We start from the raw sequence: 14,061 nt of genomic DNA on the forward strand, positions 1-14,061 counted from the left end.
TTAGAAATAATACTTAGTTTCATATAATTGGCAATAAAATACTTTCCCCAATCTCCCAAAAAATGTTCGTTTTATCAGAGAAACTACATAGACCCAAATCAGTTGTCAGTAAATGACTAATTTTTCTTTAAGACACAGCAACAAGAATGAAAAATGCTGAGTGCACCACTACCATTGCACAAAAAATTCTTTAACTATGAATATTTAATTTTTAAAAATGAGTGTTAGCTGATATACAATGTTACATTAGTTTCAAGTGTACAACACAGTGATTTGACAAGTCTATACATTATGCTATGCTCACCATTCACTGTTGCTATCACCTGTTACCATACAATGTTATTATAATATCACTGACTATATTCCCTTTGCTGTGCCTTTTATTCCCATTAACTATCAATTTTTAAAATCCATATCCCCCACAGTGACACCTCAAAAACACAGTTAAAATAGACTCTTTTGGAAGGTCATTACCAAAAGAAAGTCATGTTTCCTATTTCCATAGATTCTGGCAGAAAATGGAAATAGTTTTATTGTATTTAATATTTTATTACATCTTATATAAAGTTTATTATAGTGTATTTATAAATTATAATTTATTGTACAGTTGAAAAACAAAGACAGAAGTATGATGTGTTCATTTAAAAACACAAGAATTGCTTTGTACCTGTGCATGATATAACATAGCTGATTCAGGATACTGGAATCTAGGCTGAGGAGAGCAGAATAGAAGATCCCCGGAGGAAACAACACCACTAATGGAAGGTTGTAATTTATATATATGTCACACACCTTTTGGAAAGAATGATAACATCAGGATATAGATTATTCCCCAGAACTCCTGAACCAAGTTCACCCAAAGTAGCAATAGAGAATAAGCAATAATAGAACACTAGATTTGGGCCTCACTGATTCATAATATAATTCATATTAGAATATAATTCATAAAGTAGGGAGCCATAAGCCTGCTTAAAAATATACCTCACTAAACATCACACTTGCCGTAGAGGATTATTTCTACAAGGTCATTACTAAAATATCCCATTTTTTTCTGGGAAGAGATCTTTGAATTGGGAAGAAAGAGGAAGGGAGAGCTTCTTTCACCTTAAGTCCCATTAATACTGATTTGTCATATTAGTTAGCTGTCAAGCTAGAAAACAAAGGAGCATACTTCTACATAAATATCTAACACAAAACAATCAGTACAGGGAGGAAGCCAGGAAAACTGGGATTAGTGGGTACTTCTAGGATAATAGTTCTCTTTACATCAAATACTATAAAAAATTGAAGAAGACCAGAATTATAGGTACTATGAGAAATAAGGCAGTTGAAAGGTGGAAGTGGAGAGCTGAAGAAACAACAGGGTATTTTTGTGTTTTTGCCAGGGGTCTGGGATGTACAATGAATTAGCAAAAAGTGATGCTAGAGACAGACTTCTGTCTAGGGTCTGCATTCTTCCGGGAAATGTCTATTAAAGCAGTACCTGAACTCTTCACGAAAAGCACTTTTCTCCACTTTATGAAAGGCAGTTATTCAGGTGAGAATATGATCATTAACTTCAAAATAAGTAGCTTATTTTAACTATGCTAATAAGGTCAAAACCCAACTAAGAGTCATATATAAAATTTAAATAATAGAGCAGTAAAGCAGACCACCGTGACAAAAATCTAAATAGAAAAAACTGGGATGTGTACTACCTTCTCATAGAAATCCAAAATAAAGTGCAGTAAGAAAGTACTGTTGTTTTCCAAGCGCATTGCAGTAATGGACAGCTGCCCCACATAGTGAATCAGTTCAGACACAGAGTTCATGGATCCACCTAAAGTTGTCTCTCTGAAATAAGAAATCATGACATTCAGATCCATATTAGCAAATGTTTTCACAATTTCCAAGCTAGAGGTAAATAATACATAGCAAAAAATTGTTAAGGATTTCAGAAAACAATCAGTGCTCCAATGTATAATTGACTTTTTTAAAAACCACAGTGATCAACCATAAAACTACACAGCCCTCCAGGGAATCATTAAGATCTACTCACAGAACATCTTCAGCAACCATTCTACTAAATACCAGAGAAATAAAGTATTAAGCTCTACAAAGACTTTTGATAATATTCCCTATGTCCAGGAACCACAGCATTTAGCAAATTAGTTTCTAAGTATACAAATCAAGACCCAGCTTTAGCTGAATTCCTGAGCTGAAATGCTATTAAAAATATTTTCACTTTAACTGGAATTCAATTCAATCCGAAAACTGAATTAGAAAAATTTTTGGCATCTTTCTATCTTCCACTTAAAACCAAATGTAGATACGTCATATTCTTCTCAAATCAATGAACTGTGTGTCTTTAAATTATACCTGGGTATAACTGGTTCAATTTATCCATCTACTCACCCCTATCCTTCAATCCACTGTTGAGTGGATTAGAAAAAGATCTAGAAATGTGATTTCACAGCTTTATCCTCTGATCTAGGTAGCCAACAATGGTTATGCACAAGAAATAAAGAACATCATATAGTCTTAGAGCCAGAGAAATGATGACTCTACCACTACCCACCACTGTAATGGCTCAGTGCCAGAGTGAGCAGGAAAGATTAGGAGACCATTCACATAGGTGGGCATCCATATACTCAGCTGGCCATCTGAAAATATATTTAAACTATGATTTTTGGTAGCACCTGGCAAATGTGTCTAAAATAACTTGAACAATAATAACTGCTCAGAACAGCTTCCTTTGAAGTCTTTCTCCACAGGACACCAGAGGCATTTTGGATGAAACAATTCCCTATTCAGGATTGCCTCCTACTCTCCCCACCCTCAGTAGTACATTTACCATCCTTGGCTCCCACCTACTAAATACTGGTATCACACTCTTCCCATTCACTGTATCAACCAAAAATGCCCAATGAAGGACCACTTCTGAGAATGGTTTCCTACCCTACATAATACGACTACAATTCACTCCCTTTGACAGTCATGTGGCATATGGTCATGAGAGGGACATGGCATTACATCAATATGTCCAAAATAAAAGAAGTTACTGAGAACCTAAGAACTGTATTATAGATAGCAGCTCTTTCTGCCCACTGGTCCTGTCCCTGCGCTTTAATAAAACCACCATTTTACACCCAAAAAAACCCCCTGCATTATATAATGCCAAATGGTATTATGACATTAAAGTTACCTACATTTATGTCCATTTGTTTAAGAATTTTAGAAAACAAAGCTCCTTTTATGTTTTTTAAATATTTTTTCAAATTTATTTATTTGAGAGAGAGAATGAGAGAGAGAGAAAGCATGAGCAGGGTGAGGGTCAGAGGAAGAAGCAGACTCCCTGTTGAGCGGGGAGACCAATGCAGGACTTGATCCTGGGACTACTAGATCATAACCCAAGCCGAAGGCAGACGCTCAACTGACTGAACCACCCAAGTGCCTAACAAAGCTCCTTTTAAAATGCCCTGCCATGATGTAATGAGCACCGGGTATTATATAGGGCTGATAAATCTCTGAACTCTACCTCTGAAACTAATCAACACACTATATGTTAATTGAATTTAAATAAAAATAAATAAATAAATGCCCTCCCAAAATTTATGACACTAATTTTAAAACGCTGCTACTGGGTGTGGTGAAAAAATAATGAATACTGTTTTTCTGAAAATAAATAAATTGGGAAAAAAAAACGCTGCTAGGAATTTTGGAAATAAAGGAATTGCAAAGTTCCTATATCAGGGTGCCTTAAGACTCACATTGTAAATTTCCCAAAGATTATAAACTCAAACATACTCTTCGTTTTTTTTTAAAGATTTTATTTATTTATTTGACAGAGAGAAATCACAAGTAGATGGAGAAGCAGGCAGAGAGAGAAAGGGAAGCAGGCTCCCTGCTGAGCAGAGAGCCCGATGCGGGACTCGATCCCAGGATCGTGAGATCATGACCTGAGCCGAAGGCAGCGGCTTAACCCACTGAGCCACCCAGGCGCCCCTCAAACATACTCTTCTTAACAGAACTCAGACATTTGAAGAGGCTAAACATTTAAATTAATTTATGATCATGGTTCTCAAACTTTAGCTAGCACAAAAATCATGAGAGCATTTGTTAAAACATAGATTACTAAGTCCTACCTCCAAAGTTTATTTCAGTAGGTCTAGGTTAAGGCCTGAGACTTTGTATCTCTAACAAGTTCCCAGTGATGCTGATGCTACTGGTCCAGGGACCAGACTTTGAGAAGCACAGCCTTACAAGATGCTCTTAACACTCATAACGCTCCATTTCCTTCTAAAAGTAAAGATGTACAAGGTATACAGACACACTGCAAAAATGAGTATGAAGAACTAAAAACAATTTCCAGGCAACTCCCAAGAAGCTTCTATTCACCATGCTCATCTCAAAGTAAAAGATCACTATGGGGGTAAGAACATAGAGAAAAGTAGGGGCTAATCTTGGGGTGCCTGGGTGGCTCAGTGGGTTAAAGCCTCTGCCTTCGGCTCAGGTCATGATCCCAGGGTCTTGGGATCGAGTCCCACATCAGGCTCTCTGCTCAGCAGGGAACCTGCTTCCTCCTCTCTCTCTGCCTGCCTCTCTGCCTACTTGTGATCTCTCTTTGTCAAATAAATAAATAAATAAAAATCTTTAAAAAAAAAAAAAAGAAAAGTAGGAGCTAATCTAACCAAGCTAACCACTAACTACATGCAACTGAAGCTGAGGGATCCTTATACTTTGTATAAGGAAGATTATGTAAGATTATGTATAAATAAGATTAAGATTATGACTGATAATCTAGGGAATTTGAATGTTGATTAGATATTTAAAGATATTAAGAACTACTTATTTTTTATACATCAGAGAAAGACAAATACCATATTATGTCACTTATATGTGGAAAAACAAATGAATAAAGAACAATAAAACGAAAAGACTCATAAATACAGAGAACTAATGGCTGCCAGAAGAGATGGAGGTGGTGGGGGCAGGGGGAGACAAAACAGGTGAAGGAGATTAAGAGATATAATAACTTCTAGTTATAAAATAAGTCACAGGGTTGAAAAGAACAGCATTGGGAATATAGTCAGTAATATAGCAATAACTATATTAGCAGCAGATGGCAACTATACTTATCATGGTTAGTGACATGATGGCAACTACACTTATCATGGTTAGTACTGTGTAGTATATAAAATTGTCAAATCACCATGTTGTACACTAATATAATATTGCATGTCAACTGTATTTCAATTAAAAATATTTTTAGGTGGGTGCCTGGGTGGTTCAGTGGGTTAAGCCTCTGCCTTCGGCTCAGGTCATGATCTTAGGGTCCTGGGACTGAGTCCTGCATCGGGCTCTCTGCTCAGCAGGAATCCTGCATCTCCCTCTCTCTCTGCCTGTCTCTCTGCTTAATAAATAAATAAAATCTTTAAAAAAAAGTTTTTAGGGCACCTGGGTGGCTCAGTTGGTTAAGTGTCTGACTTCAATTTGGATCGTGATCCTAGGGTCCTGGGATCAAGCCCCATATTGGGCTCCCTGCTTGGCGGGGAGTCTGCTTCTCCCTCTTCCTCTGCTTCTCCCCCTGCTTGTACTTTTACTCATTCTCTCTCACTCAAATAAATAAATAAATAAAATCTTTTTAAAAAATTAGAACTTTTTTAAAATGATGATAAAATAAAGCTATTTCATGTGGGTTGAGTTTGAGGAGTTCATTAATGAACTCCTCAAACTCAACCCACACGAAACAGACAAACACATCAAAAAATGGGCAGAAGATATGAACAGACACTTCTCCAATCAAGACATACAAATGGCTATCAGACACATGAAAAAATGCTCATCATCATTAGCCCTCAGGGAGATTCAAATTAAAACCACATTGAGATATCACCTTACACCAGTTAGAATGGCCAAAATTAACAAAACAGGAAACAACATGTGTTGGAGAGGATGTGGAGAAAGGGGAACCCTCTTACACTGTTGGTGGGAATGCAAGTTGGTGTAGCCTCTTTGGAGAACAGTGTGGAGATTCCTCAAGAAATTAAAAATAGAGCTTCCCTATGACCCTGCAATTGCACTCCTGGGTATTTACCCCAAAGATACAGATGTCATGAAAAGAAGGGCCATCTGTACCCCAATGTTTATAGCAGCAATGGCCACAGTCGCCAAACTATGGAAAGAACCAAGATGCCCTTCAACGGATGAATGGATAAGGAAGATGTGGTCCATATACACTATGGAGTATTATGCCTCCATCAGAAAGGATAGATACCCAACTTTTGTAGCAACATGGATGGGACTGGAAGAGATTATGCTGAATGAAATAAGTCAAGCAGAGAGAGTCAATTATCATATGGTTTCACTTATTTGTGGAGCATAACAAATAGCATGGAGGACAAGGGGCGTTAGAGAGGAGTAGGGAATTTGGGTAAATTGGAGGGGGAGGTGAACCATGAGAGACTATGGACTCTGAAAAACAGTCTGAGGGGTTTGAAGTGGCGGGGGGGTGGGAGGTTGGGGTACCAGGTGGTGGGTATTATAGAGGGCACAGCTTGCATGGAGCACTGGGTGTGGTGAAAAATAATGAATAATGTTTTTCTGAAAATAAATAAATTGGAAAAAAAATAAAGCTATTAATTCTTTTGGTGTTATACTGGTTATCATTTTTCAACAGCTGAAATGATGTCTGGGTTTTGCTTTTTGCTTAAGAAAATCTAGAACAGGGCGCCTGGATGGCTTAGTAGGTTAAGCAGCTGCCTTCAGCTCAGGTCATGATCCCAGAGTCCTGGGATCGAGTCCCATATCAGGCTCCCAGCTCCATGGGGATTCTGCTTCTCCCTCTGACCTTCTCCCCTCTCATGCTCTCTCTCACTCTCTCTGTCTCAAATAAATAAAATCTTAAAAAAAAGATTAAAGAAAATCTAGAACAATGAATCTCGAAACACTATGTCAAAAACTAATGACGTATGGTGACTAACATAACACAATAAAAAAAAAGATATGCTGTGAAAAGAAAGAAAGAAAGAAAGAAAATCTGGAACAGAGGAAGAGAAAGTGAGGAGTGTTAGAAATTTTTAAAAAATTAGGGGTGCCTGGGTGGCTCAGTCAGATAAGCATCTGATTTCGGCTCAGGTCATAATCTCGGGGTCCTGGGATCAGGACCCATGTCAGGCTCCCTGCTCAGTGTAGAGTCTGATTGGCCCTCCCCCAACCTGTGTGTGTGTGCATTCTCTCACTCTCTCTCAAATAAATAAATATATAAAACCTTTAAAAAATTAATCATGACCTGGTAACTGTTGAAGTTGGATGATGCACATATAGGGGTAACTCTGTATCATTTTCTATACTTTTTTAAAAAAGATTTTATTTGGGGGCACCTGGGTGGCTCAGCTGGTTAAGTGTCTGCCTTCCACTCGGGTCACAATCCCAGGGTCCTGGGATCAAGTCCCACATTGGGCTCCCTGCTAGGTGGGAAGTCTGCTTTTCCCTCTCACCACCCACATCCCCCTGCTTACTCTCTCTCGCTCTCACAAAAATAAATAAAATCATTTAAAAAATAAAATAAAAGATGTATTTATTTTAGAAAGGGATTGGGGCAGAGAGGGAGGAGGAGCAGAGAGGGAGAGAGGCAGAGGGAGGGGCAGAAAAGGAAAGAATCCCACTATTTCCTACACTTTTGATTATGTTTGCAGTTTTCTACAATAGAGGATTTTTAAAAATAAATGTTAAAGAATAATGTGGCTGCTAATATAGGGGAAACCAAGGATTTTAGTAGAAAGAGTCAAAACACACCTTTAATATTAATCAACATAATGGAAATCTGGGGCTCTTTATTCCAAAGTGAAAATACTATACATAATCAAGCAATTAAACTGATTAATGTATATAATCAAAAGACATCAAAGAAACAACAACCAAAAAACCCCCAAAACTGTACTGCAAAATTACAGATTTTCCTAGCCATTATCAGACTGATTTTACATATAAGTAAGAACATGTTTTCTAAGGTGAGCTAAACTGAATGGAAGTCAAATATGTAAGTTCTAATGTCCCCTCTCCGATATTTTGCTACAATAACTCTTGCAAGTCACTTAAGAGGCTTAAGGGTTGTTTACTGATTTACAGAACTGAACTTGTGGAATTACCCTTCCTCACAGGATTGTAGGGAAAAGAGCAAAAAGTTACAAAAAAAATTTTTTTAGAAAACTATGATTAAGCATTTACAATAAGGTTTCATGACACACTATTAAACTCTACATGCAAACATTTTTGTACAGGTCGTTTTTTGTGGAGTGTTGTAAGACTCACAGAGGACTGTTCATCACAGGTTTCATGTGGATATCTGCAGAGAGCCACAACAGCCAATTCTGCAGTAGTTCTTTCAGACACTGGAGAACACTACACTGAGAAGGCAAAAGAAAACAAAAAAAAATCATTCATAAAATCATTCAGACACACTTTAGTGTTGAGAACTAAAAAATTAAACCAGAGGCTTAAAGATGGAAGGGACCATGGGGATGATTGCATCCAGCTATTGCATCTTGCATCAGAGCCCAATAGCTACTACTCCAGCCTGATCAGTCTCCAAGAGATAGATGAATACGAGTACAAGTTTACTGCTGTTTTCTCTACAAGACTGCCCCCAGCTTATCAGCCCAGGAACAGACTCTTGTTTCTCTAAATTACATTCATTTATAACATATATCACATCTTCAAATACAGTATCACCCACTACTTACTATCTCCCCTCAGAGATTCTTTGAAGTTGCTATGGAAATGAGCTGCCTATCCTTTTCACCCTGTGTCACAACTATAATTTACTCCCTTTTTGATAGTCAAAAAATTTATCTTACCTTCTATAACTGGAAAACAAACAATTCTGTTCTTTCCTTTCTCAGGCTTTGCCTTGATTTCTCAGGGCCTCATTTACATAGAAACACAGTCTTAACAGAGATGTGCTCAGAGCATTCATGAGGATAAATCTATAAATTTGAAAGCTCTCCACATCATCCCAAAACCTAATACAGGAAACCTTTATTACATATCCTTAACAAATACTGGCCTAGATGCTATCTGAGTATTTCCAGTGATAGGATGCTCACTTCACAGAACAGTTCAATTAATACTTTTTAAAGAAACTGACACCTTGAATTCAATCCACCCATTATTTGAAAGGACGCACAAAATCTTAGTCATTTTCCTCCAGGCAAAATATCCCTGTTTCCTTTACTATACCAAGCTAGAAATCATAAAAGTCATCTTGTGTCCTTCATGCTTTTCTTCGTCTCAAAATCCTATCATTTTTCTTTCTTTTCAAAATGTCCAATTTTTCCATCTCCAATCGCACCGTAACTACCCTTGCCCTGGCCTTCACATCTCTGAGATTACTTTGTCCTCCTAGTCAGTCTTCTTTACTCTAGTCTCATCTTCCAAACCCCAATTCTTTCTCCATGGCTGCCAGACCCTTGTTATTTAAGTACTCTACCCAGTATATCCATCTGCCCTCAAAGAACTGTGTATGGCAAAGGAATACCAGCATGTAACAAGGTCATGAAAAATATTCAAACTCTTTCCTTTCATCCAGTAACTTCATTCCTGGAAATGTATGCCAAAAGAATGAAGAAATCTTTACTACAAAGATGATCAACATAGTTATCTACTCCTACAAAGAAACAAATTAGAAATAATAATAGAAAAAAATTCACTGTGGTATAACATCTATGGACCATGAATAGATTTGACTATATTTGACAAATCTTGTATCTTGGTTTTTAAATTTTTTTTTCAGTATTTCATTTATTTATTTGCCAGAGAGAGAAGGAAAGCACAAGCAGGAGGAGCGGCAGGCAGAGAGAGAGGCAAACACGCTGCTGAACAAGGAGCCCAATACGGGACTCAATCCTAGGACCCCAAGATCATGACCTGAGCCAAAGGCAGACGATTAACTGACCAAGATACCCAGGCATCCCAGTTTTTAAATTTATGTACACTCTTTTTGTAATTATACAGGAGACATAAATCAATGTGGACAGAAATGAGAAAATTAATATGCCATAACGAAAATAGCATTGTTACAGTAGATTTGTAGAATTTTCTCATTCATAATTCTTCAGTGAGAAAAGTTGTTTGCTGATAGACATAACCAGCTAAGCACAAACAAAAGCACTGAAATGTTTTAATAGACTTTTAAAAAATATTATTTATTTGTTATATTAAGCTAAATAATCAAGTTATACAACAGCTAAAATAATAGTAAGTCATTAAAAATCCTCATAAACTATACTCTGGTTCCTCTTCAGATCATATAAATCTTTTACCTTTTAAAATCCTCATAAACTGGGCCAACTGGGTGGCTCATTCAGTTGAGCATCTGACTCTTGATTTCAGCTCAGGTCACGATCTCAGTCAGGGTGCGATAGAGCCCCACATCAGGCTCTGCGCACAGCATGTAGTCTGCTAAGGCTCTCTCCCCCTCTTCCTCTGCTCCTCCCCCCATATGATTTTAAAACAATAATAATAATAATAAAAGCCTCATAAACTAACTGAGTCTCTAGCTAATTCTACTACCATGTCACACTGCTGTTATCCTTAGCCACCTACCAAAATGAAAGCCCCATTCATCACTTGTCCTTTCTTATACTCTGTACTTCTCTGTGCTTCTTTCCCCCTTTCATCCTCCTTTCCCCCTTCTCATCCTTCCCAATTCTTTCTGGGCTACAAGGATGGTTCAACATTCGCAAATCAATCAATGTGATAGAACAAATTAATAAGAGAAGAGAGAAGAACCACATGGTCCTCTCAATTGATGCAGAAAAAGCATTGGACAAAATCCAGCATCCATTCCTGATTAAAACGCTTCAAATTATAGGGATAGAGGGAACACTCCTGAACTTCATAAAATCTATCTATGAAAGACCCACAGGAAATATCATCCTCAATGGGAAAAAGCTTGCAGCCTTGCCATTGAGATCAGGAACACGACAAGGATGACCACTCTCACCACTCTTGTTCAACATAGTATTAGAAGTCCTAGCAACAGCAATCAGACAACAAAGAGAAATAAAAGGTATCCAAACTGGCAATGAAGAAGTCAAACTCTTTCTCTTCGCAGATGACATGATTCTTTATATGGAAAACCCAAAAGACTCCACCTCCAAACTACTAGAACTCATACAGCAATTCAGCAACGTGGCAGGATACAAAGTCAATGTACAGAAATCAGTGGCTTTCTTATACACTAACAATGAAAATACAGAAAGGGAAATTAGAGAATCAATTCCATTTACTATAGCACCAAGAACCATAAGATACCTGGGAATAAACCTAACCAAAGAGGTAAAGGAACTGTACTCGAGGAACTACAGAACACTCATGAAAGAAATTGAAGAAGACACAAAAAGATGGAAGACCATTCCATGCTCTTGGATCGGAAGAATAAACATTGTTAAAATGTCTATACTGCCTAGAGCAATCTATACTTTTAATGCCTTTCCGATCAAAATACCACTGGTATTTTTCAAAGAGCTGGAGCAAATAATCCTAAAATTTGTATGGAATCAGAAGAGACCCCAAATCGCTAAGGAAATGTTGAAAAACAAAAATAAAAACTGGGGGCATCAAATTACCTGATTTCAAGCTTTACTACAAAGCTGTGATCACCAAGACAGCATGGTACTGGCATAAAAACAGACACATAGACCAGTGGAACAGAGTAGAGAGCCCAAATATGGACCCCCAACTCTATGGGCAAATAATCTTCGACAAAACAAGAAAAAATATACAGTGGAAAAAAGACAGTCTCTTCAATAAATGGTGCTGGGAAAACTGGACAGCTACATGTAGAAGAATGAAACTCGACCATTCTCTTACACCATACACAAAGATAAACTCAAAATGGATAAAAGATCTCAATGTGAGACAGGAATCCATCAGAATCCTAGAGGAGAACATAGGCAGTAACCTCTTCGATATCAGCCACAGCAACTTCTTTTAAGATATCTCCAAAGGCAAAGGAAACAAAAGCGAAGATGAACTTTTGGGACTTCATCAAGATCAAAAGCTTCTGCACAGCAAAGGAAACAGTCAAGAACACAAAGAGGCAACCCACGGAATGAGAGAAGATATTTGCAAATGACAGTACAGACAAAAGGTTGATATCCAGTATCTATAAAGAACTCCTCAAACTCAACACACACAAAACAGACAATCATATAAAAAAAACGGGCAGAAGATATGAACAGACACTTCTCCAATGAAGACATACAAATGGCTATCAGACACATGAAAAAATGTTCATCATCAATTACATTTTCCAGAACTTCTATTCCATGGTAATCTAAACCTATACCTTCAATGTTCTTCAAAGTATGCTTTCTGTCTTATTATAGTCATATCCTGGCTCTCCCTCAACACCCAAGGACACTGTTTTCTCTGAATACATTTTCTTATTCCACTTCAACATCTGGAGGTAAGCACTGCCCTTGCTTCCCACTGCTAACATGAGAATATAAGCCTCTTCCTTGAGAAGGTAAATAAAAACCAGAATGACTCTCCCTTTAAGAAAAAAGAAATCTGGTTCTGCCCCCCACCTTCCATTAAAACTGCTCACAAAGGTAGCACAAAACTTCTGTATTATCGATTTCAAAAGAAACTTTCTTTGGTCCTCATTTTTCTGGATCTTCCTGGGATATATGGCAACATTATTTCTTCACTACTTCTTTTTTTTTTCCAATTTATTTATTTTCAGAAAAACAGTATTCATTGTTTTTTCACCACACCCAGTGCTCCATGCAAGCCGTGCCCTCTATAATACCCACCACCTGGTACCCCAACCTCCCACCCCCCCGCCACTTCAAACCCCTCAGACTGTTTTTCAGAGTCTATAGTCTCTCATATCCTATATTCCCTTTTCTTCCTTGGCACTACTGTTCTTCTGGTTCTTTTCATACCTCTTGAGAAGGTTCTTTCACAGACTCATCTTTTTAGCTAAGAATACTGAGTATTCCCGAGTTCTGTCCTTGGCCCACCAACTATTTAATTGCCTCTATCCCTTTTTCTCCTCAGACTCCTGTTCTCAAATATATGTATATGTGTATAAATGTATACATAGTTATTAGGTTAGATCATATGAAATTGCCATTGATCAAATATCTTTGACCTATAAAAATGGCAATTTCGGGGGCACCTGGGTGGTTCGGTCAGTTAAGCCACTGCCTTTGGCTCAGGTCATGATCCTGGGCTCCTGGGATCGAGCCCCACATCGGGCTCCTTGCTGAGCAGGAAGTCTGCTTCTCTCCTGCCTGCCACTCCCCCTACTGTGCTTGCCCTCTCCCTCCCTCAACCCCCTGTCAAATAAATAATACAAATCTTTCAAAAAATGGCAATTTCGTATGGTCTGATCTAATATTTATAGATAAACAGCTCTCTAGATTGGTGGAGTAAGAGAAAAGAAAAAAATAACCCAATTGTAAGATAGGAAGAAAATCACAAAAGGCTGCAAAATGAAGTCCCTAAAAATGCATTGGCTTGGAGAAGTGGTATGTACTGTCACATGAATGATGCTATTGGTCAGGTAGTAAGTACAAGTAATATAAATAAACCTCAAATCCAAGTTATTTTAACAGGTAATTAGTAAAGTGCCATTTGAACATGACAAACACTAACCAGGACAAAACATCTTCCTGTAAATGGGGCCAACAGTAAGTGATTTAAGGTGAAAACAATGTTACAAAAGAAACATGGCTTTTATTGTCTTCTGGAAAAGGAATAACCATTCTATACAAAATGGTTCTCCAACTAACTTGGGTAAAACTCTTGGAAGCCACAGTAGTCTTTTTGGGGAATACCCCAAAATGGCAACACATTTTAATTTTATCATATAAGGTTGGAACAATGTTATTAGCAGAAAATGAGTATGTAATAAATATACAATATGAATGTCACAGGGGTTTTGTTTTCTTTGGCCATTACTGTATTCCCAGTGTCAAGAAGGGCATCTAGTACATGGTAGGTTCTCAATAAATATCTGTAAAATAAGTCTATCTATAAAAATACCACAACAATCAAAGTAAGGTTAAG

At 37.6% G+C, this 14,061-nt stretch overlaps 1 protein-coding gene across 2 annotated transcripts in view; it reads right to left on the minus strand.

The window, feature by feature from the left end:
• Nucleotides 1–14,061, minus strand: part of CENPI (centromere protein I) — a 78,777-nt gene that overhangs the window by 27,047 nt on the left and 37,669 nt on the right. For both annotated transcript variants that reach the window (XM_044234975.1, XM_044234974.1), the window contains 3 exons: nt 8,293–8,387; nt 1,698–1,833; nt 668–792 (listed from right to left, as the gene is read on the minus strand). In XM_044234975.1, the coding sequence (XP_044090910.1) occupies nt 668–792; nt 1,698–1,833; nt 8,293–8,387 (356 nt within the window). The remainder of the gene's footprint in view (nt 1–667; nt 793–1,697; nt 1,834–8,292; nt 8,388–14,061) is intronic.

Source organism: Neovison vison, chromosome X (genome assembly GCF_020171115.1).
Source record: "Neovison vison isolate M4711 chromosome X, ASM_NN_V1, whole genome shotgun sequence".
Lineage (NCBI taxonomy): Eukaryota > Metazoa > Chordata > Mammalia > Carnivora > Mustelidae > Neogale > Neogale vison.